General features: G+C 54.9%; 1 protein-coding gene across 1 annotated transcript in view; it reads left to right on the forward strand.

The window, feature by feature from the left end:
* The window catches only part of LOC308130605 (1-phosphatidylinositol 4,5-bisphosphate phosphodiesterase eta-2-like), a gene marked incomplete at its 5' end in the record, with an annotated part of 52,182 nt that overhangs the window by 2,432 nt on the left and 24,994 nt on the right, over window positions 1-24,756 (forward strand). Inside the window, 4 exon segments of the mRNA XM_080497009.1 lie at window positions 20,291-20,434; window positions 21,586-21,829; window positions 21,925-22,054; window positions 24,064-24,243. Coding sequence (XP_080353135.1) covers window positions 20,291-20,434; window positions 21,586-21,829; window positions 21,925-22,054; window positions 24,064-24,243 — 698 coding nt within the window.

Consider the following 24,756-nt stretch of genomic DNA (forward strand, 5'->3'; position numbering starts at 1 on the left):
GGTAATAATAGAGAGTGGTAGAGACAGACAGAGAGAGAGACAGAGAGAGATAGTGATACAGAGACAGAGAGAGAGTGGTAGAGACAGAGAGAGAGATAGTGATAGAGAGAGAGCGGTAGAGAGAGAGAGAGAGAGAGAGGTAGAGAGAGCTCCCTGCTCTCCTCTCCTCAGTGTGTTCAGCGACTCGCAGCAGCAGCAGCAGCAGCAGCAGCAGCATTAACAGCAGCAGCATTAACAGCAGCAGCATTAACAGCAGCAGCAGCTGATGGAGCCTCAGAGATTCAGTACGTAAACCTTTTCCTCCATGTCGTCTCACTTTGTTCCTCTGAGGGGGAAAAGTTGCCGTGGTGGAGGAGGTGGAGGTGGAGGTGGAGGTGGAGGTGACGGAGAGACAAGTTTTCCTCCTGACGCCTCAGTGTCTCCATCAGTCAGAGTCCAGGTGTCCTTCTGCTGTCTGGGGGACCAGATGGAGGACGGTCTTCTGAGGACACCTGGAGTCAAGTCAGTGGAATGTGAAGAACCAGGGAAGTGGAGGTGAAGACGCTGGTGTGAGACTGAAATGAGGACAGTCAGTATCATGGAGGAGCATGAGGACAGGCTCCTGGGGACAGGTTCCCGGGGACAGGCTCCTGGGGACATGTTACTGGGGACAGGCTCCTGTGGACAGGCTCCCGGGGACAGATTCCTAGGGACAGGCTCCCAGTGACAGGCTCCCGGGGACATGTTACTTGGGACAGGTTCCCGGGGGCAGGTTCCCGGGGACATGTTCCCGGGGACAGGCTCCTGGGGACAGGTTCCCAGGGACAGGCTCCCGAGGACATGTTACTGGGGACAGGTTCCCGGGGGCAGGTTCCCGGGGACAGGCTCCTGGGGACAGGTTCCCAGGGACAGGCTCCCGAGGACATGTTACTGGGGACAGGTTCCCCGGGACAGGTTCCTGGAGACAGGCTCGTGGGGAAAGGCTCCTGGAGACAGGCTCGTGGGGACAGGTTCCCCGGGACAGGTTCCTGGAGACAGGCTCGTGGGGACAGGTTCCCCGGGACAGGTTCCCCGGGACAGGTTCGTGGGGACAGGTTCCCCGGGACAGGTTCCTGGAGACAGGCTCGTGGGGAAAGGCTCCTGGAGACAGGCTCCTGGGGACAGGTTCCCCGGGACAGGTTCCTGGAGACAGGCTCGTGGGGACAGGTTCCTAGGGACAGGCTCCTAGGGACAGGCTCATGGGGACAGGCTCCCGGGGACAGGTTCCTCGGGACAGGCTCCTAGGGACAGGTTGCCGGGGACAGGTTCCTGAGGACAGGTCATGATGTGGAGACGTCTCCTGAGCTGTCTCCTGGTGACTTGTTTTGTGATGATGTCCTCCTCCCAGGTTCTCGTCTTCTGTCTGGTAGGTCCATTGTCTCCTCACGATCACAGTTCTTCTGCTCCTTCTGGACAACCCAGAACGAGTCCTGTCCTGTCCCTGTAGGGCAGCATGGCAGCGTGTCTTCAGTCTGTCCCAGAGGACAGGTTGAGTTCAGGTCAAGACGCAGTTTCTATCACAGTGACAGAATTCAGAGTAACTGAAAAAGGAAGGAGACGGGAGGAGACAGGAGGACAGGTGAGGACAGGGGGAGATGGGGGGACAGGGGGAGACGTGAGGACAAGGGGAGACGTGAGGACAAGGGGAGACGGGAGGTGATTATCGCAAGCATTTAAAATGCTCCACTGTCAGTAAGAGTGTTCTTGATCAGGATGATTTACACACACACACACACACACACACACACACACACACACACACACACACACACACACACACACACACACACACACACACACACACACACACACACACACACACACACACACACACAGAGGCAGAAGCATATTCCAGTTGTTCAGTCAGAGTTGGTCCAGATTGAAGCTGACAGATCCAGATGTTTGCAGCTGTTCCTCAGTGGGGGCGTGGCCTGGTGGGGGGCGTGGCCTAGTGGGGGTGTGGTTCAGTGGGGGTGGAGACCTCCACCCTCTCTGCCTGTGCTGCAGCATGGAGACCTCCACCCTCTGTCCTGGAGCAGCATGCAGACCTCCACCCTCTCTCCTGGTGCAGCATGCAGACCTCCACCCTCTCTCCTGGTGCAGCATGCAGACCTCCACCCTCTCTCCTGGTGCAGCATGGAGACCTCCACCCTCTGCCTGTACTGCAGCATGCAGACCTCCACCCTCTCTCCTGGTGCAGCATGGAGACCTCCACCCTCTGCCTGTACTGCAGTATGGAGACCTCCACCCTCTCTGTCTGTGCTGCAGCATGGAGACCTCCACCCTCTCTCCTGGTGCAGCATGCAGACCTCCACCCTCTCTCCTGGTGCAGCATGCAGACCTCCACCCTCTCTGCAGTTTTCTCTCTGAAACTTTGCTTGTTGTTTAGTGGAGAAGCTCAGAATAGCCGCGATTCTTTTCCTTTCAATTAAAAGGAAACGACACAGCGTTCGCCTCAGGTGGAGCACACACACACACACACACACACACACACACACACACACACACACACACACACACACACACACACACACACACACACACACACACACACACAGACTTTAAACCAGGTGAATCATGGAGGAAACATTGTTCTGATTGTACTAGTAGTTACTACTGGTGTGACCAGGACTAGGGTCTGAACCAGGACCAGGACCAGGATCTAAACCAGGACCAGGACCAGGACCAGTATTTCCCACCTGGTTCAGTTCAGTTCAGTGTGGTTCAGCACCCTGGACAGCTCTGAACTGGAGCCACAGTCACTTTTCAACCTGAACTTTAACGTTGGTTCAGAACTGATGTGACGGAAAGTGACTCTGATCTCAACATGAAACTAATCCAGAAGCTTCTCCTGCCCCCCCCCCCCCCCTCCCCCCCCCCCACACACACACACACACACACACACACACACCCACACACACTGAGACATTAATTAGTTTTCATGCTTTCGTCACATCAACTGGAATTTATTGTTTATTGAAACGGTTGTTTGTCCTCGTTTCGCCTCGCAGCTGCTGCTTTCCTCCACGTTGGTGTTCAGTTCAGTGTTCGGTTCAGTGTTCGGTTCAGTGTTCGGTTCAGTGTTCGGTTCAGTGTTCGGTTCAGTGTTCGGTTCAGTGTTCGGTTCAGTGTTCGGCCAGTCGGTGATCAGACGTCTCCGTCAGTGATCACACTTCCTCCACAACTCCTTGAAAAAGCCTGATGGACGTGAATCTGCCTCGTCTGAATGAAGGTTCCTGTCCGTCACATCTGAGACGAACCAACAGACGAACCAACAGACGAACCAAACAGACGAACTAAACAGACGAACCAACAGACGAACCAGCGGACGAACCAGCGGACGAACCAGCGGATGAACCAGCGGACGAACCAGCGGATGAACCAAGGGACGAACCAAGGGACGAACCAAGGGACGAACCAACAGACGAACCAAACAGACGAACCAAGGGACGAACCAACGGACGAACCAACGGACGAACCAAGAGCGGAACCAACAGACGAACCAGCAGACGAACCAACAGACGAACCAAACAGACGAACTAAACAGACGAACCAACGGACGAACCAGCGGACGAACCAACGGACGAACCAAGAGCGGAACCAGCGGACGAACCAGCGGACGAACCAAGGGACGAACCAACAGACGAACCAACGGACGAACCAAGAGCGGAACCAACAGACGAACCAGCAGACGAACCAACAGACGAACCAAACAGACGAACTAAACAGACGAACCAACGGACGAACCAACGGACGAACCAGCGGACGAACCAACGGACGAACCAAGAGCGGAACCAGCGGACGAACCAGCGGACGAACCAAGAGTGGAACCAGCGGACGAACCAAGGGACGAACCAACAGACGAACCAAACAGACGAACCAAGGGACGAACCAACAGACAAACCAACAGACGAACCAAACAGACGAACCAACAGACTAACCAACAGACGAACCAAACAGACGAACCAAACAGACGAACCAACAGACGAACCAAACAGACAAACCAACAGACGAACCAAACAGACGAACCAACAGACTAACCAACAGACGAACCAAACAGACGAACCAACGGACGAACCAACGGACGAACCAACAGACGAACCAACAGACGAACCAACGGACGAACCAAACAGACGAACCAACAGACGAACCAAACAGACGAACCAACAGACGAACCAACAGACGAACCAACAGACGAACCAAACAGACGAACCAACAGACGAACCAAACAGACGAACCAACAGACGAACCAACAGACGAACCAAACAGACGAACCAGCGGACGAACCAACGGACGAACCAACAGACGAACCAACAGACGAACCAACAGACGAACCAACAGACGAACCAACAGACGAACCAAACAGACGAACCAGCGGACGAACCAACGGACGAACCAACAGACGAACCAACAGACGAACCAACAGACGAACCAACAGACGAACCAAACAGACGAACCAGCAGACGCTGATAAAGACAGCCAGCAGGGTTGGTCTGTGCTGCGCCGGCGGTTGTTCCGTACCGACTCGGGCCCCATGTGTGTTTTAAACGCTGCTCGTTTGGCGGTGAGCGGCTGCCAGCTGCCGACAGGAACGCTTCACAGCTCCCGCCTCATTTGGTCTCCAGAGTCTTTCAGCATCACTTCACATCAGTTCTCCTCAGAATTCACTTGTTTACATGCTGATGAAGGCAAAGAACCGTGGAAACGACTCCGTCGGTTGAAAACGTCAGCGTCAGCGTCCATATCTGTGTCAGTGTCAGAGTCAGAGTCAGAATCAACGTTGACGTCAGTATCGGCGTCAACTTTGGCCAGCTGTGTCTGATTATCATGACACTTGCATACGACTCCTGTACGACCTCTCCAGGGCGAGGTGTGTCTCCCCACCGCCGGCCTGCGCAACGAGAGGTTAACGACCCCGACACTGACAGAGTCTCCATCATTCCGGGTTCCGGGACGGTGAGACGGCCGACCGGAGATTGCTCCGACTGCGTTTCAGGATTGGTTCCTGTTTTTTTTTTTTTTTTTTTTTTAATTCCAGGTTATTTCCCCTGAATGTTCACGTTGCTAAATTGGATCGAAATTGTTTTCCACTTCCTGCCGCGGGCGACGACGCTCGCACACGAGGAGCCACGTGAGGAACGGCGGGTAGAAGAAGAAAAGACGAGTCGGCGTTAATAGAGACGACGAGGATGAACCAGAGACGGAAGCGGGAACGAGAGGACAGACAGTTTACAGTGGGAGTCTCTACCCACTGGGTTCATTAACATGTAATGAGGAACAGTGTGTGTGTGTGTGTGTGTGTGTGTGTGTGTGTGTGTGTGTGTGTGTGTGTGTGTGTGTGTGTGTGTGTGTGTGTGTGTGTGTGTGTAGAGGACGATGAATAATACAGTGGTTGCTTGATCCAGCCTTCATTAGGTGACGATGCTGAGTCGACTCCAGTCACTGTGGCTGAGGACAGGAGACGCCTGGACACACTCACACCCGGGGACACTTTGACCTTTGACCTCACAGCATGGTTCTGGACCGTGGAGGGAACCGGAGGAACCGGTGGAACCGCAGGGGGAGAACATGAAGACTCCACACAGGATGGCTGGACTGGAACCACGAGGTCCTCGCTGTGAGGCGACAGCAGGAACCGCTAGCCGCTAACCGCTAGCTGCTAACCGCTAACTGCTGCGCCACCGTGCCTGGAGAAAGTCTTATGCTGAAAATCTGAAGAAAAAAACAACCCTGCTGCCGGCTCCAGGCTCCAGGCTCCAGACTGCAGGATCAAGGCTCCAGGCTCCAGGCTGCAGGATCAAGGCTCCAGGCTGCATCAGGCTCAGCTGGCTCCAGGCTCCAGCCTCCAGGCTGCAGGCTCCAGGGTCCAGGCTGCATGGGGCTCAGCTGGCTCCAGGCTCCAGGCTCCAGCCTCCAGGATCCAGGCTCCAGGCTCCAGGCTCCAGGCTGCATCAGGCTCAGCTGGCTCCAGGCTCCAGGCTCCAGGCTCCAGGCTCCAGGCTGCATGGGGCTCAGCTGGCGGCTCCAGGCTCCAGGCTCCTGGCTCCAGGCTCCAGGCTCCAGGCTCCAGGCTCCAGGCTGCATGGGGCTCAGCTGGCGGCTCCAGGCTCCAGGCTCCAGGCTCCTGGCTCCAGGCTCCAGGCTCCAGGCTCCAGGCTGCAGGATCAAGGCTCCAGGCTGCATCAGGCTCAGCTGGCGGCTCCAGGCTCCAGGCTCCAGCCTCCACGCTCCAGCCTCCAGCCTCCAGGCTGCACGGGGCTCCAGGCTCCAGGCTCCAGGCTCCAGGCTGCACGGGGCTCCATGCTCCAGCCTCCAGGCTCCTGGCTCCAGGCTCCAGGCTGCACGGGGCTCCATGCTCCAGCCTCCAGGCTCCAGGCTGCACGGGGCTCCATGCTCCAGCCTCCAGGCTCCAGGCTCCAGGCTCCAGGCTGCACGGGGCTCCATGCTCCAGCCTCCAGGCTCCAGCCTCCAGCCTCCAGGCTCCAGGCTCCAGGCTGCACGGGGCTCCAGGCTCCAGCCTCCAGGCTCCAGGCTCCAGGCTCCAGGCTGCACGGGGCTCAGCTGGCGGCTCGTTGCTCCACATTTAAAAGCCGTGGAGGATTTTAATGTCGACACTCGTTCACATCTTGGCTTCGTCACACTGCTGGTTACATAACGACACTCCTCATGACAAACATCATCAATTCTACACTCCGAGTGTCTCCGGGAGAGAACTCCCAGATGTCTGACTTCTATTTGTATATTAACTCCCAGATGTCTGGCTTCTATTTGTATATTAACTCCCAGATGTCTGGCTTCTATTTGTATATTAACTCCTAGATGTTTGGCTGCTATTTGTATATTAACTCCCAGATGTTTGGCTTCTATTCCTATAAACTCCCAGATGTCTGGCTGCTATTTGTATATAAACTCCCAGATGTCTGGCTTCTATTTGTATATAAACTCCCAGATGTTTGGCTTCTATTCCTATAAACTCCCAGATGTCTGGCTGCTATTTGTATATAAACTCCCAGATGTCTGGCTTCTATTTGTATATAAACTCCCAGATGTTTGGCTTCTATTCCTATAAACTCCCAGATGTCTGGCTGCTATTTGTATATAAACTCCCAGATGTCTGGCTTCTATTTGTATATAAACTCCCAGATGTTTGGCTTCTATTCCTATAAACTCCCAGATGTCTGGCTGCTATTTGTATATTAACTCCCAGATGTCTGGCTTCTATTTGTATATAAACTCCCAGATGTCTGGCTTCTATTTGTATATAAACTCCCAGATGTCTGGCTTCTATTTGTATATAAACTCCCAGATGTCTGGCTGCTATTTGTATATAAACTCCAGGTTTTTTTAAGAATAATGTTCCACCACGTGCAGAGCTGCTAATGAAGGAGCTTCATATGAGAGTTGATGACTTTCATCAGAGGAAACGGCTTTTCGACCATTAGACCAGATTAAAACCTGCTCCGGGTTCAGAACAGTGGAACCAGAACCAGAACTGAACTGAACTGAACTGAACCGAACCGAACCGAACCGAACCGAACCGAACCGAACCGAACCGAACCGAACCGAACCGAACTGAACTGAACTGAACTGAACTGAACTGAACTGAACTGAACTGAACTGAACTGAACTGAACCGAACCGAACCGAACCGAACCGAACCGAACCGAACCGAACACAACCAGTTTTCTGTTTGTTAAATGAACAATAAAAATACGTTTATAGAGATGAAACATGAATTTCATGTTTCAGAACAGGACAAACGTTAAGTTCTTGGTTTTTGAATGAAGTCCTGGTCCTGGTCCTGGTCCTGAATGAAGTCCTGGTCCTGAATGAAGTCCTGGTCCTGAATGAAGTCCTGGTCCTGGTCACCATGTTGGCAGTAACCAGGAGTTCTGCACATGCTCAGTAGAGACCATCAGAACAATTTCCTCCGTGTTGTCAGGACTCCCAGTCCATATCTGCCTGTACTTTTATTTTGACAGTCACCATAATAACAATCCAACTTGGTGGTTTTATTTTGACAGTCACCATAATAACAATCCAACTTGGTACTTTTATTTTGACAGTCACTGCAATAACAATCCAAGGAGAAGCTCCTGAAGGAGCCGAGCTTCTGCTGCAGCAGCAGGACGTTTCAGGATGTTAGTGAAACCTATTGTGTGTCTGAATATGTTCATCAGCTCCACCCAGACTCCACCTCGCTGAGACCCAGACTCCACCTCGCTGAGACTCAGACTCCACCTCGCTGAGACTCAGACTCCACCTCGCTGAGACCCAGACTCCACCTCACTGAGACCCAGAGACCCAGACTCCACCTCGCTGAGACCCAGACTCCACCTCGCTGAGACTCAGAGACCCAGACTCCACCTCACTGAGACTCAGAGACCCAGACTCCACCTCACTGAGATCAGAGACCCAGACTCCACCTCGCTGAGACTCAGAGACCCAGACTCCACCTCGCTGAGACTCAGAGACTCAGACTCCACCTCGCTGAGACCCAGACTCCACCTCACTGAGACTCAAAGACCCAGACTCCACCTCACTGAGACTCAGACTCCACCTCGCTGAGACTCAGACTCCACCTCACTGAGACCCAGACTCCACCTCGCTGAGACTCAGAGACCCAGACTCCACCTCACTGAGACCCAGACTCCACCTCACTGTGACTCAGACTCCACCTCGCTGAGACCCAGACTCCACCTCACTGAGACTCAGACTCCACCTCGCTGAGACTCAGACTCCACCTCACTGAGACCCAGACTCCACCTCGCTGAGACTCAGAGACCCAGACTCCACCTCACTGAGACCCAGACTCCACCTCACTGTGACTCAGACTCCACCTCGCTGAGACTCAGACTCCACCTCACTGTGACTCAGACTGCACCTCGTTGAGACTCAGACTCCACCTCGCTGAGACCCAGACTCCACCTCGCTGAGACTCAGAGACCCAGACTCCACCTCACTGAGACCCAGACTCCACCTCGCTGAGACTCAGACTCCACCTCGTTGAGACTCAGACTCCACCTCGCTGAGACCCAGACTCCACCTCGTTGAGACTCAGACTCCACCTCGCTGAGACCCAGACTCCACCTCGCTGAGACTCAGACTCCACCTCGCTGAGACCCAGACTCCACCTCGTTGAGACTCAGACTCCACCTCGCTGAGACCCAGACTCCGCAGTACTCGGGTGTTTCCAGGTGGAGATGATCAGAAGACGAGGGAGGGGGAGGAGTCTGATGTTCCTCTGAAGACAGGCTATTTACAGACGAGCTGTTTGTCAACGAGTCAGTTGATCCAGTAAATCACTGCGGCGCCTCGACGCTCCTTCACTTCCTCTCCGTCAACACCAAGTCAAACAACGGCTGCAGGGACTGTTTGTTAGAGGACAATCAGCACTTTTCAGACGGAGAGAGGAAGTACTGGTTCCCCGTGTCCTCCTGCAGGGACCTGGTGTCCTCCTGCAGGGGCCTGGTGTCCTCCGGCTGCAGGGGCCTGGTGTCCTCCTGCAGGGACCTGGTGTCCTCCAGCAGAGACCTGGTGTCCTCCTGCTGCAGGGGCCTGGTGTCCTCCTGCAGGGGCCTGGTGTCCTCCTGCAGAGACCTGGTGTCCTCCTGCAGGGACCTGGTGTCCTCCTGCAGGGGCCTGGTGTCCTCCGGCTGCAGAGACCTGGTGTCCTCCTGCAGGGGCCTGGTGTCCTCCTGCAGGGGCCTGGTGTCCTCTGGCTGCAGGGACCTGGTGTCCTCCTGCAGAGACCTGGTGTCCTCCTGCAGGGACCTGGTGTCCTCCGGCTGCAGGGGCCTGGTGTCCTCCTGCAGAGACCTGGTGTCCTCCTTCAGGGGCCTGGTGTCCTCCGGCTGCAGGGGGGACACTCTGACCTTTAAGACAAGACAAGCTGGAAGTCTTTCAACAAGTTGTCTTCAGGTGTCTCTGAGGACGGCTGGAGTCAAAACTCTTCACCTGAGCAGAGAGTCACTTCCTGTTTGACCTGATCCAGTGGGTCGAACTCACCCAGAACCTCTGGTCACCTGTTTCCTGTTGACCAATGAGCTCCTCCCTCTGTGTGTCTCACCTGTTTCCTGTGGACCAATGAGCTCCTCCCTCTGTGTGTCTCACCTGTTTCCTGTGGACCAATGAGCTCCTCCCTCTGTGTGTCTCACCTGTTTCCTGTGGACCAATGAGCTCCTCCCCCTGTTTAAACTCTTTTCCAGTGTATTTTGTCCTCCTGTCCTCTGTGGACAGATGTTTTCTCTGGGTCAGTTCATGTCGTCAACGCGTCTCGTCCACGTCTTCGATTGTGGCTGAAGGAGGAGGAGGAGGAGGAGGAGGAGGTGGGGGTGAAGAGGCTCTCTCGTGGTTGAAGGAGGAGGAGGAGGAGGTGGAGGTGAAGTGGCTCTCTTGTGGCTGAAGGAGGAGGAGGTGAAGTGGCTCTCTCATGGTTGAAGGAGGAGCAGGAGGAGGAGGAGGTGAAGTGGCTCTCTTGTGGTTGAAGGAGGAGGAGGAGGAGGAGGAGGAGGTGAAGTGGCTCTCTTGTGGCTGAAGGAGGAGGAGGTGAAGTGGCTCTCTCATGGTTGGAGGAGGAGGAGGTGAAGCGGCTCTCTTGTGGTTGAAGGAGGAGGAGGAGGAGGAGGAGGTGAAGTGGCTCTATTGTGGCTGAAGGAGGAGGAGGTGAAGTGGCTCTCTCATGGTTGGAGGAGGAGGAGGTGAAGCGGCTCTCTCATGGTTGGAGGAGGAGGAGGTGAAGCGGCTCTCTCATGGTTGAAGGAGGAGGAGGTGAAGCGGCTCTCTCATGGTTGGAGGAGGAGGAGGTGAAGCGGCTCTCTCATGGTTGAAGAAGGAGGAGGGGGAGGTGAAGTGGCTCTCTCATGGTTGAAGGAGGAGGAGGAGGTGAAGCAGCCCTCTCGTGGCTGAAGGAGGAGGAGGAGGAGGAGAAGGAGGAGGAGAGGAGCAGTCGGAGGAGGAGGAGGTGAAGCAGCCCTCTCGTGGCTGAAGGAGGAGCAGTAGGAGGAGGAGGAGGAGGAGCACAAGGAGCAGCTCTTTCATGGCAGGAGGAGGAGGAGCAGGAGCAGCTCTCTCGTGGCTGAAGGAGGAGGAGGAGGAGGAGGAGGAGGAGGAGCAGCTCCCCGCTGCTCCATTGATTCCTTCTGTTCTCAGTCGGCGCTGATTTCATCAGCAGCCTTTAGGAGAACGGAGGAGAGAAGCTGTGGCCTGGAGGAGCGCTGCAGGAGGTGCAGGAGGTGGAGGAGCGCTGCAGGAGGTGCAGGAGCGCTGCAGGAGGCGCTGTCCCTCCACAGGACTCATCGACCGGCTCTCACCTTTCCTGTCCACACCTGAAAGCGCCCCCTGCTGCTCCAGGTGGGCCAGATGGAGACGGAGCGCTGAGCGATCGATGGCCGCCTCCTTCTGAAGCGTCCTGGTGGGCGGAGCTTCAGGCGGCTTGTCACACTCCTCTGACCGAACGTCTCGCCGGGCGGCGAGGAGTCGGGACAGGTGAGACGTCCACCACCTGCTCTGGGACGACATGCAAACTCAGCAGAAACCTCTGACGGGCTCGGCTCAGACTCAGACGTGGAGCTGAGGCCCTGGTTACACAACGTTTCCATGACAACGGGCCCCAGAGTCACTGAAACACCACTTTTTGAATAGCTGCTTCAAAGGGGAAACTTTTTGACAACACTCCTTACTCTCTGACTCTCTCTGACTCTCTGACTCTCTGACTATGACTTTCTGACTCTATGACTCTGACTTTCTGACTCTCTTTCTGACTATGACTCTATGACTTTCGGACTCTCTCTGACTCTATGACTTTCTGACTCTATGACTCTATGACTTTCTGACTCTCTATGACTCTATGACTTTCTGACTATGACTTTCTGACTCTCTGACTCTCTTTCTGACTATGACTTTCTGACTCTCTGACTCTGACTCTCTATGACTCTATGACTTTCTGACTCTCTATGACTCTATGACTTTCAGACTCTATGACTCTATGACTTTCAGACTCTATGACTCTATGACTTTCTGACTCTCTGACTCTGACTTTCTGACTCTCTTTCTGACTATGACTTTCTGACTCTCTGGCTCTGACTCTCTATGACTCTCTGACTCTCTTTCTGACTCTCTGACTCTGTCTCTGACTCTCTGACTCTATGACTCTATGACTCCCTGACTCTCCAAAGGAACTTCTGTTTAAAAGGTCCATTCGTCGTCCAGTATTTCTGAAAATATTTGAAGAAATAAGTTGCGCAGATGAAAAGTTGAAATTGAAACATTGGGAGAAATGTCCGCACCAAAAGGGGGCGTGGTCAGCACTGAGGGGGCGTGGTCTCTGAGTTTGTGCAGCTTGTTCTCAGAGTGTCATGTCCTCCTGGAGTGTGGAGCTCTTCACTGAGACCTTCAAGCTTTTCTTTCTTCTTCTTGTCGACTTGACAACAAAAGGAAACTGGAGACCTTTCTAGAACGTGAGTCAGAGCCGGGAAGTTTCCCCGTTGCTCCATGTTACTGTGACTCGCCGCTGCACCGGGGCTGATGAGCCACCGCCACGGCAGCAGGTGGAGTCTCTTTCCCTTGTTTCTCCTCCGTCACTCCTCCTGTCCGTCAGCGAAGCCGTCCTCCTGTGGCTTTGCTCCAACTCAAACAGAGGCTGTTCCTCCTGGCTGTTCCTCCTGGCTGTTCCTCCTGGCTGCCCCCCCCCCCCCCCCCCCCCCCCGGGAGTCTCTGGGCTCGCTGCTGGGACAAACCCTTCGCCGCCTGCTGGCTCTCCTCTTGAATAAAACATGCTCTCCACACGCCGCTGCTCTTTGCTGCTTGCAAATCACATCAACTTTCCTCTCCTCTCCTCTCCTCCTCTCTCGTTCTGCCGCCTCCCTCCTCCTTTTATCTCAGTCCTCCTTTCAGTTTTCCCTCCCTCTGTTTTCCTCCTCCACCGGCTCCTGCAGCCTCTTCTCCCAGGTGATTGAACCAAGCGCTCCAGTCTTCTCGTAGAGTGGTTGAGTGTTGTGAGCGCACTCCCAGAGCTCTCCAGGCAACAGCCGCTCCACCTCCATCCTCTCCACCCTCCACCCTCCACCCTCCCCCCTCCACCCCCATCCCTGGAGTGTGTACAGTAAGAGGCAGCACAAGTATTGTCTGTGCTGCTGTCTTCACCGCCTCGGCACATCGAGCCGAGCGGCGGAGCGTCCATGAAGACAGAGCGGACGACTGCTGTCTCTGAGGAGGAGACGGAGACGGAGACGGAGCGGATGCTGGTTCTCTTCCCGCGCCGGGTTTCTCTCGGCTAATGACATCCTGCCTTGGCGGCGTGACGGCGGCAGCCCTCCAGATGGCCGGCGGACTGAAAGCAGCGTCTCCGTGCCCGTTGTAGCTGCACATGGAGCGCGGCGTCTCCTGGGAATACATCCATGGACCGTCCCGACCACACTGGCAGCCTGAGCCCGGAGCAAGGTAAGACAAAGACGGACGTCCAACTGTCCTGGCAGACGTAGGCCAGCGGGTGGTGTCGGCGCCAAGGTGGAGGGACCTTGCTGGAGGTTCTACTCCCCTCCCTGCCCCGTCGCCCTGGCCTCCATTCCCGGCTGATCCCCTCTTTGGGCTCCGCCCCTTCGGGTTCCGCCCTTTCAGGCTCCGCCCTGTCGGGCCCCGCCCCCTCAGGCTCCGCCCCCTGCTGCGCCGTGACGACACGCCTCCTGCTGACCTGCAGGAACTCCTCCAGACCTTCGCTGACCGTCCATCAAACCCTCATTCATCACTTGCTTTTACCTGCCGTCCCTGTTTGAAAGCGTGAGAATGAACTCTGCTAAAGCTGAGTCCCTCTCAGGACCAGGACCAAGACCAGGACCAGGACCTGGACCAGGACCAGATTGAGGAGGAGGACATTTGGAGAGACAGACAAAGAAGAGACGAGCAGGAAAGTGAAGCGCTCATGTCCCGGTGGAGCTCTCTGTTCTTCCTCTGCTGTTCCCCGAAGCCCCGGTAACCATAGAGCCATAGAGTCCTTAGTGCCTGGCTCATGGGAGCACTGGAGGGGAGCGGTTCACCGCCGCCGAGCAGGCTGGTCCGGATCACTGGTCCAGGAGGTGGAGGTGACGTAGCGTCGACACCATGGTGTGTAATGTGTGACCCGTCCATGTGGTGGAGGAGGAATCGGGTCTCGGTGTCGGTTTGTCCCCAGAGTCAAAGCTGGACTGTTATTTCCTGCGGTTCTCTTGGTTCTGCAGCAGAACATCGGTCACGACTCAGCAGAACATCACCACATGATGCCTGCTGGTATGAGATGGTGGAGAACCCGGCCGTACCGCCGCTACTCGAGGACCGGCAGTCAGTCGGTGGGCCGAACGACCAGCAGGAGGATCAGCTGATCTGATGATGTCATTGATCAGCCAGATCAGCTCAGGAGTATTGATTAGTCCTCATCGATCCCCGTGCCTCCGTTCACTGTCCCCCACCGTCCCCCTCCGTCCCCCGCCTCCCAGGCTGAGACACTGTGGTGACAAACCACGGAGGACGAATGATAATGTACATTTAAGAGAAGAGAATTCAGCTTTTAACAGCCACAGTGAAAAACACTTCAAACCATCCACTTGTTTTGGATTCAGCTTTGATGTTCACTTATATTTATCAAATCTTTAATCCCAGAGGACTCAAATGGCTGATATATCAAATTGATAATAATAATGTCAACAACAATAAAATAACTAAAAGGGGAAAAGGCAGAAACAACCAGTAGATAAATAGGAATTCTTATTTTTTATTATTTTCGGTTTGGAATAACGGGTTTTAAGCAAAAATTGAATAATGAATAAAAGCGTGAGACGCTGCAGGACGAGGTGTCTTCGCAGGAGACATGACTTCAGGCGTGAGACGCTGCAGGACGAGACGTCTTCACAGGAGACATGACTTCAGGTGTGAGACGAAGCGTCTTCACAGGAGACATGACTTCAGGCGTGAGACGCTGCAGGACGAGACGTCTTCACAGGAGACATGACTTCAGGTGTGAGACGAAGCGTCTTCACAGGAGACATGACTTCAGGCGTGAGACGCTGCAGGACGAGACGTCTTCACAGGAGACATGACTTCAGGTGTGAGACGAAGCGTCTTCACAGGAGACATGACTTCAGGCGTGAGACGCTGCAGGACGAGACGTCTTCACAGGAGACATGACTTCAGGCGTGAGACGAAGCGTCTTCACAGGAGACATGACTTCAGGCGTGAGACAAAGCGTCTTCACAGGAGACATGACTTCAGGTGTGAGACGAAGCGTCTTCACAGGAGACATGACTTCAGGTGTGAGACGCTGCAGGACGAGACGTCTTCACAGGAGACATGACTTCAGGTGTGAGACGAAGCGTCTTCACAGGAGACATGACTTCAGGCGTGAGACGCTGCAGGACGAGACGTCTTCACAGGAGACATGACTTCAGGCGTGAGACAAAGCGTCTTCACAGGAGACATGACTTCAGGCGTGAGACGCTGCAGGACGAGGTGTCTTCGCAGGAGACATGACTTCAGGCGTGAGACGCTGCAGGACGAGACGTCTTCACAGGAGACATGACTTCAGGTGTGAGACGAAGCGTCTTCACAGGAGACATGACTTCAGGCGTGAGACGCTGCAGGACGAGACGTCTTCACAGGAGACATGACTTCAGGCGTGAGACGAAGCGTCTTCACAGGAGACATGACTTCAGGCGTGAGACAAAGCGTCTTCACAGGAGACATGACTTCAGGTGTGAGACGAAGCGTCTTCACAGGAGACATGACTTCAGGTGTGAGATGCTGCAGGACGAGACGTCTTCACAGGAGACATGACTTCAGGCGTGAGACAAAGCGTCTTCACAGGAGACATGACTTCAGGTGTGAGACGAAGCGTCTTCACAGGAGACATGACTTCAGGTGTGAGACGCTGCAGGACGAGACGTCTTCACAGGAGACATGACTTCAGGTGTGAGATGCTGCAGGACGAGATGTCTTCACAGGAGACATGACTTCAGGCGTGAGACGAAGCGTCTTCACAGGAGACATGACTTCAGGCGTGAGACGCTGCAGGACGAGACGTCTTCACAGGAGACATGACTTCAGGTGATGAAACGGGGATTTTCACACAAACTGAAGAGAGTTCCCCCCGAAACCAGTTCACCTAGAAAAGCGGAACACTCCGATAACATTTGGGTGTCTGTTTCCATGGCAACACTCTGAGCCACTCAGACTCTGCGTCCATGTAGACAGTGGACAACCCTGGTCCTGGTAGTAACTAGTGGAGCCAGTGGTCAGCTGGTCCCAGCTGGTCCCAGCTCTCTGGTCCACGGTTCTGGTACCGTCCGTCCAGGACCACGAAACCAGAATCTGCAATGTGGACGCGGTCGTTCCCGCTTCACCTCCATCCCTAATTTGGTGCATTTTCTCCGTTTCTGCTTGTAAATGAGGAGAAATCCTCCTCCAGGAGCCCTTCTGCTCTCTTCATCACACCCGATGACATTTCCTGCCTAATTTCACTCCGAAATGCGATCATCATCCTTTCAAAACGTGCGACAAGCAGACGGAGGAGCTCAACAGACCTTTTCACGCTGCATCGGAACAGATGTTTAATCTGCTCGCACTGTGAAACCTCACTTGCTCTTTTGTAACCTCCCCACTGGGGTTTGAGTCTCCGTGTGCTCGGGGGTATTTTTAGGTGTGTTTTTATCTTTGCGGCATATTTCACACACGGTTTCTGTTTGTCCTGGGGGACGGACGGACGGACGGACGTCTGGGTCGACTGTTGATCGTCTCTCAACAGAACCACGGGGACCCCGGTTCTTTGTCCCACCGATGAATCGCTGACAGCGGTCGTCCACGTTGGCATTTCAAAAGCAGGAGAAGGAAACTGAGGGGGTTCGTCCTGATCCCGGGTCCTTTTGGTCCTTTTGGTCCCTCGGTCAACGTCTCTGACTGATGATTTCCCGTCGACACGAACGGAGGCTGTCACAATCAAACTACCAGGTTGTGTTGTTGTTATGGGGACTGTTGGAGAACGTTCCAGACAGAACAGACCTCAGACCACTGAAGCACTCCCAGCACCACCTGGGTTTCCTTCGTGGGTGGAGGCAGCATCATGAGTCCCAACCCAGAAGCGGAAGCAGACCTGGGAGGAGCTGGCCAGTGTCTCTGGGTCACGGTTCGTCTCTCCACACCTCCAGTAAATCTCCAGCCAGGATTACTGGATTAAGCGTCCGTCCGGCTGCTGCCCTGGCTGAGCTGCTGAGACTCAGACTCTCTGGTCCACTTCAGCTGCACCATCCAGGACTTGGATGCTGAACTTCGTCTGGACCCCTTGAACACCTGAGCTGAGGAATATTTGACCAGGAGGCGGAAAGACCTTTTGTTCCGGGCGGTTGAACTGTTGAGACCAAGCTTTTTGGGATCCCTGCCAGTAATCAGACTACTCTTGTTTCTGGGCATCGAAGGACTTGGTTGAGTCCAGGATGATCGGAGCCGCCTGAGGGTTCAGTCCGGTTCAGTCCGGTTCAGTCCGGTTCAGTCCCGTGACCCGAAGGAAGCTGCCGTGACTCCAGAGGTTGAGATGAACTCGACAATGAGCAGCAGCTTCTTCCCGCTCGCCCCGGTGTCTCTGGTCCTGACCAGCCCGGCTCCTGCTGCAGCCTCCACCTGCCAACCCAGGGCCCTGACGCGGGGCCCGGGCATGGTGCAGCAGGAGGTCCAGCAGGAGGAGCAGGAGGTCCAGCAGGAGGAGCAGCAGGAGCAGACCTCCCCGTCCCATGTGGTGGAGGAGTTCTTCTGGATAGGCAATAGCATCGTGGCGTTTTCCAGGTGGAGGCTGGGTTACATGGGTAGGTCCTGTCGTGTGTGTGTGTGTGTGTGTGTGTGTGTGTGTGTGTGTGTGTGTGTGTGTGTGTGTGTGTGTGTGTGTGTGTGTGTGTGTGTGTGTGTGTGTGTGTGTGTGTGTGTGTGTGTGTGTGTGTGTGTGTGTGTGTGTGTGTGTGTGTGTGTGTTACTCTCTGGAAGTCAAAGTGAAGTCGGTCTCCAGGTGATTTGTTGCAAACAGGTTTCTGTGGTGAATCAAACACAAACGTCTACAAGACAACCGGTTGGTGACTGATCAACCTTTACCCGCTGCTCTGGGTGGAGCAGCAGGTGGGTGGTGTGCTGGGTGGAGCAGCAGGTGGGTGGTGTGCTGGGTGGAGCAGCAGGTGGGTGGTGTGCTGGGTGGAGCAGCAGTGAGTGGGGTCTCTCTAAAGCTGACGGGGGGGTCGTGGAGGAGACCCCCCACAGTGTGCACGGCACGTGAGCCTAATTCAAGGAGAAAGCTGGTGACGGAGGACCACCTGCTGGGTGTCCTCCGCCCTGAGGCCCGTCTCTGGTTGTCCTGGTGAACGTCGGTTCTCCTGGCAGCTGGTTCTGCCAGGAGAACCTCCAGAACCTCCATTTCCTCTTCCGCTAGTCGCTCCAAGTTCCTGTGTCTGTGTGTGTCTGTGTGTGTGTGTGTGTGTGTGTGTGTGTGTGTGTGTGTGTGTGTGTGTGTGTGTGTGTGTGTGTGTGTGTGTGTGTGTGTGTGTGTGTGTTAGAAAGACAGACATATGGTCTCAGGATTAACCTGGTGTGGCTCCGCCTCCTTGACCCTGATCCTCCCAGAGGTCAGTAGGTCAGTCTCAAGTTGCCATAACAACAGTCGTCGTCCATGTGTTGATGGGAGTCAAGTGTGTGTGTGTGTGTGTGTGTGTGTGTGTGTGTGTGTGTGTGTTTTCAGTACTGTAACTAACAGCGCCAAGTCGTGTACCAACATGAAAATGACATCACCGTCAGCGTTTCTGCCGTTTCCCTGGAAACGGACATCGTTTTCAAAACATTGTAGTTAAAAACGTTTTTCTGAAACGAAACACGTTGAGAACGACGCCTGGGACTCAAACTCGCCTTCAGGAGAACGAAACTCTAAACATAAACAGCAGTGTTCTGATGGACCGGGTCCAAACTGGACTGAAACGGTCTCCATGGAAACAAGGACTTTGATGACGGGGAACAAACAGCTGCTCTGTTTTCACGGGACTCTGGTGGAGTTTCAGGGACACGACGTCTCGCAGGCGTCTGGTATTGGTTCCCTGGAGGGGGACAAAGACGAGACGTGGACAGACACCCTGACCTGCTCTCGGGGACGGCCCGGCTCGGGCCGGTCCTCCTGGACCTGCTCTGGAAGGTTCTGGAGTTTCAGCTGTCCCCGATTTCATTTCTCATTTTCTGAGTGTTAAAGTGTGAGTCCTTCAGATGAGAGGACGGAACGTCCCGACGGGACGAAGTGAAAGTTGAGATGTTTCTTCTGACGGCCTGTGATGTTGACTTGGTTTCGTAGAGCGGCGGCGGCGGAGGGTAGAGCGGCGGAGGGTAGAGCGGCAGTGGGTAGAGCGGCAGAGGGTAGAGCGGCGGCAGTGGAGGGTAGAGTGGCGGAGGGTAGAGTGGCGGCGGTGGAGGGTAGAGTGGCGGAGGGTAGAGCGGCGGAGGGTAGAGCGGCGGAGGGTAGAGCGGCGGCGGTGGAGGGTAGAGTGGCGGAGGGTAGAGCAGCGGAGGGTAGAGCGGCGGCGGTGGAGGGTAGAGTGGCGGTGGGTAGAGTGGCGGAGGGTAGAGCGGCAGAGGGTAGAGTGGTGGTGGAGGGTAGAGTGGCGGAGGGTAGAGCGGCGATGGAGGCTAGAGCGGCGGAGCATTGAGTGGCGGATGGTAGAGCGACGGAGGGTAGAGTGGCGGAGGGTAGAGCGGCGATGGAGGCGAGAGTGGCGATGGAGGCTAGAGCGGCGGAGCATTGAGTGGCGGACGGTAGAGTGACGGAGGGTAGAGCGGCAGATGGTAGAGCGGCGCGGGGTAGAGCGGCAGAGCATAGAATGGCGGACGGTAGAGTGATTGAGGGTAGAGTGGCGGAGGGTAGAGCGGTGATGGAGGCTAGAGCGGCGGATCATTGAGTGGCGGACGGTAGAGCGACGGAGGGTAGAGCGGCAGTGGTGGGTAGAGCAGAGGGGAGAGCGGTGGAGGGTAGGGCGGCGGTGGGTAGAGCGGGGGAGGGTAGAGCGGCGGCGGTGGGTAGAGCAGAGGGGAGAGCGGTGGAGGGTAGGGCGGCGGTGGGTAGGGCGGGGGAGGGTAGAGCGGCGGCTGTGGGTAGAGCAGAGGGTAGAGCAGCGGAGGGTAGAGCGGGGGAGGGTAGAGCGGCGCCGCCCTACCAATGTAGAGCCCATGTGTTCTCTTGGCCATGCCGTGTGCTGCTGCAGCGCCGGCGCCTCACCAGTGTTTCTTCCTCGCCGCAGTGGAGAAATGCATGAGCTGCATGCAGACCGGGACCCAGATGGTGAAGCTGCGTCGCGGCAAAGCTCTGGTTCGCTTCTTCTACCTGGATCAACACAAGTCCTGCATCCGCTGGAGGCCGTCACGCAAGAACGAGAAGGCCAAGAGTGAGTCTGACACACACACACACACACACACACACACACACACACACACACACACACACACACACACACACACACACACACACACACACACACACACACACACACACACACACACACAGCGGAGAACTGGACAGACATGTCAGTGTAAAAAAAAATAAAATCAGATGAACAAACGTAAGAAGAAGAAGAAAGACGGGATCAGAGCAGTTGTTCTTCCTCCAGAAGGTTCTTCAGATGTTCAGGATTCAATCTCCCTGCTGTTTGAACCCTTCAGGGGGGGCCTCAGGCTCCGCCCCCTGCTGTTTGAACCCTTCAGGGGGGGCCTCAGGCTCCGCCCCCTGCTGTTTGAACCCTTCTGGGGGGCCTCAGGCTCCACCCCCTGCTGTTTGAACTCTTCAGGGGGGGCCTCAGGCTCCGCCCCCTGCTGTTTGAACTCTTCAGGGGGGCCTCAGGCTCCGCCCCCTGCTGTTTGAACCCTTCAGGGGGGGGGCCTCAGGCTCCGCCCCCTCTGGGTCCTGAGGTTTAATAAGCTTCTTAAATACATTTCATTATTCATCAACTTTAATCTGCCCAGAGAGAGAGAGAGTGACACACACACACACACACACACACACACACACACACACACACACACACACACACACACACACACTGTTCTGTGCAGGCTGGTCTAGTTCTTCCTCACTCGTTAAACTGCTGACACCTTCATTGAGTTTAGAATCTTGTTCCCGTCAATCAAGCAGAGAAGCTTCAGAATGAAATGTAAACTCAAGCATCTACCACCCCCTACCCTGGTTCTGCAGGATTGTCTACCTCTGGGTCTGGTTCTGCAGGATCCTCTGCCCACTTTTCTCAGTGTTTAGCCAGACCCTGGTCGGTCCTGGTCGGTTGTGTCTCCTCCCAAGCTAGCCCCTGCTAGCTTGAAGCTCCCTCCTCCGCGAGCAGTCTCTTCAGTCGTTATGAGTCGTCCCACATGTTCTCACGCTGGCAGCAGGAGTGTGGGTGGAGCTGCTGATGCTCAGCAGCCAGTCAGCACATGTTCCTGCAGCTGGATCTCCAGAGTAAAGTCTCTCTGGCTCAGCAGAGCCTTTCAGCTAGTAAAGGACGCGAGCGCCGTCGTTACCGCTGCTTCTCTCTCTCTCCTCAAACAGTCTCCATCGACTCCATCCGGGAGGTGCGCGAGGGCAAGCAGTCTGAGATCTTCCAGCGCTATGCGGAGAGCAGCTTCAACCCCAACTGCTGCTTCAGCCTGTACTACGGGGAGCACCTGGAGTCCCTGGACCTGGTGTCCGGCGCCGGGGACGAGGCCCGCACCTGGATCACCGGCCTCAAGTACCTGGTGGCCGGCATCAGCGACGAGGACAGCCTGGCCAAGAGGCAGCGCACCCGAGACCAATATCCTTCCCCGCCCCCGCCCCCGCGCCTCTGTACCGTCAACGTGTGTGTGTGGTCTTGAATGTGTGGACGCTCCTTGACTGAGGCGTCGCCACGTGGCTGAAGCAGACGTTCACCGAGGCCGACAAGAACGGCGACGGCAGCTTGAGCATCAACGAGGTCCTGCAGCTGCTCCACAAGCTCAACGTCAACCTGCCCCGGCAGAAGGTCAAGCAGATGTTCAAGGTCAGGATGATGGATGATGGATGGATGATAGATGATGGATGGATGATGGATGATGGATGGATGATGGATGATGGATGATGGACATGGTGGTTTTACAGAAGCACACTGAGTTTTCGTCATTTCTTCAGAAAGAAGCAGTTTGAGTCTTGGAGCCTCGTCCTTCGTGGTCTCTGTAGGATTCTGAGCTTCATGTGACAAACATCTACCAGGGTCTGCCTCCCTACCCCCTACCTGAACCTGGGTCTGCCTCCCTACCCCCTACCTGAACCTGGGTCTGCCTCCCTACCCCCTACCTGAGCCACGGTCTGCCTCCCTACCCCCTACCTGAACCAGGGTCTGCCTCCCTACCCCCTACCTGAACCAGGGTCTGCCTCCCTACCCCCTACCTGAACCAGGGTCAGCAATCCAGAGTACCGCTCGTTAACACAGAGTACTGCTCGTTAAGGCAGAGTACTGCTTGTTGATGCAGAGTACTGCTCGTTAACAGAGTACTGCTCGTTAAGGCAGAGTGCTGCTTGTTAAGAGAGAGTACTGCTCGTTAACAGAGTACTGCTCGTTAAGGCAGAGTGCTGCTTGTTAAGAGAGAGTACTGCTTGTTAAGAGAGAGTACTGCTCGTTAACACAGAGTACTGCTCGTTAACACAGAGTACTGCTCGTTAACACAGAGTACTGCTTGTTAACAGAGTACTGCTTGTTAACAGAATACCGCTCGTTAACAGAGTACTGCTCGTTAAGGCAGAGTGCTGCTCGTTAACACAGAGTACTGCTTGTTAACAGAGTACTGCTTGTTAACAGAATACCGCTCGTTAACAGCGTACTGCTCGTTAACAGAGTACTGCTCGTTAAGAGAGAGTACTGCTCGTTAACACAGAGTACTGCTCGTTAACAGATCCGGTTCAGGTCACTGACAGACGTTTTTCCTGGCAGCAGATCATTTCACTGCTCGGCCACTAACTGCGGCATAGTGCAGGGATTAGCAGGGATTAGAAGGGATTAGCAGGGATTAGCACCTGACCGTGTCAAACAAGTTCCCTTTGGCCGCCGCCGGCAGAACAATGCGCCAGCCTGCTAACGCTAATTTCAGCGGCCACCTCACGGCCACCCATATGGCGCTGCCAGATGGCCTCTGGGTAATGCAAGGTAACCACACCATGGCCCGTGTGTGTGTGTGTGTGTGTGTGTGTGTGTGTGTGTGTGTGTGTGTGTGTGTGTGTGTGTGTGTGTGTGTGTGTGTGTGTGTGTGTGTGTGTGTGTGTGTGTGTGTGTGTGTGTGTGTGTGTGTGTGTGTGTGTGTGTGTGTGTGTGTGTGTGTGTGTGTGTGTGTGTGTTCAATCTGCACCTCCTCTTCCACAGTGAAAGTATAACAAACGTTTGAATGTGTATTTTGTAACCAGAAACCTAAACGTTGTATTTTCAGTACAAAATGTCTGACTTTAGAGGTTTATGAGACTTGAAAGGGCCGTGACGAGACTTGAAAGGGCCGCGACGAGACTTGGAAGGGTCGCGATGAGACTTGGAAGGGTCGCGACGAGACTTGGAAGGGTCGCGATGAGACTTGGAAGGGCCGCGACGAGACTTGGAAGGGTCACGACGAGACGTGGAAGGGTCGCGACGAGACTTGAAAGGGCCGCGACGAGACGTGGAAGGGTCGCGACGAGACTTGGAAGGGCCGCGACGAGACTTGGAAGGGTCGCGACGAGACTTGGAAGGGTCGCGACGAGACTTGGAAGGGCCGCGACGAGACTTGGAAGGGCCGCGACGAGACGTGGAAGGGTCGCGACGAGACGTGGAAGGGTCGCGACGAGACTTGGAAGGGCCGCGACGAGACTTGGAAGGGCCGCGACGAGACTTGTAAGGGTCGCGACGAGACGTGGAAGGGTCGCGACGAGACTTGGAAGGGCCGCGACGAGACTTGTAAGGGTCGCGACGAGACTTGAAAGGGTCGCGACGAGACTGGAAAGGGTCGTGATGACCCCTTTCGGCTGACCGGGTTTCTGTCCGGCGTGCAGGAAGCCGACACGGACGACCAGCAGGGGACGCTGGGCTTCGAGGAGTTCTGCTCCTTCTACAAGATGATGTCGACCCGCAGGGACCTGTACCTGCTCATGCTCACCTACAGCAGCCACAAGGACCACAAGGACCACCTGGACACCGACGACCTGACCCGCTTCCTGGAGACCGAGCAGAAGGTACCGGCCCACTCTGCTCACTTCTGACTTCCTGTCACGCCCATGGGCTCCCGGGAGAGATCGCCCATAGATATAATGAATGAATGATGACTTATTTCGGTTACAGTTTCAGTACAAGTGCAGTTGATGAATTTGTGTGCAGTTCATGGTAAAAGTTCACACACCTGTGATTTTTCACTGTTTCCACAATATACTTGTAACCGAAATGGGTATTAGGCTGAAGCCAAGGCTAATTTTAGCCTCTCCCTTAAAAACCCGTGAGGTTACCCCAGACACCAGTGATGCAAAAGATATAATCACATTTTTAAAAAAGCAACTGGAGAAAGAAAAAAGAAAAAATAAACATAGCAGTCGTAGTACGGGAGAAAAAAATGAATATGGAACATAACAGAAGTAATACAAGAGAAAAACCCAACCAGTAACAGAAATTATTGTTCATTTTAACCATTAATTATTTTTCTTTTGACTGTTTTTTTGCAGCAGAACAGTGATTTGCACAGTTTTAAGTCTGGT

This window comes from Blennius ocellaris (genome assembly GCF_963422515.1).
Source record: "Blennius ocellaris genome assembly, chromosome: 5".
In the NCBI taxonomy this organism is placed as follows: Eukaryota; Metazoa; Chordata; class Actinopteri; order Blenniiformes; family Blenniidae; genus Blennius; species Blennius ocellaris.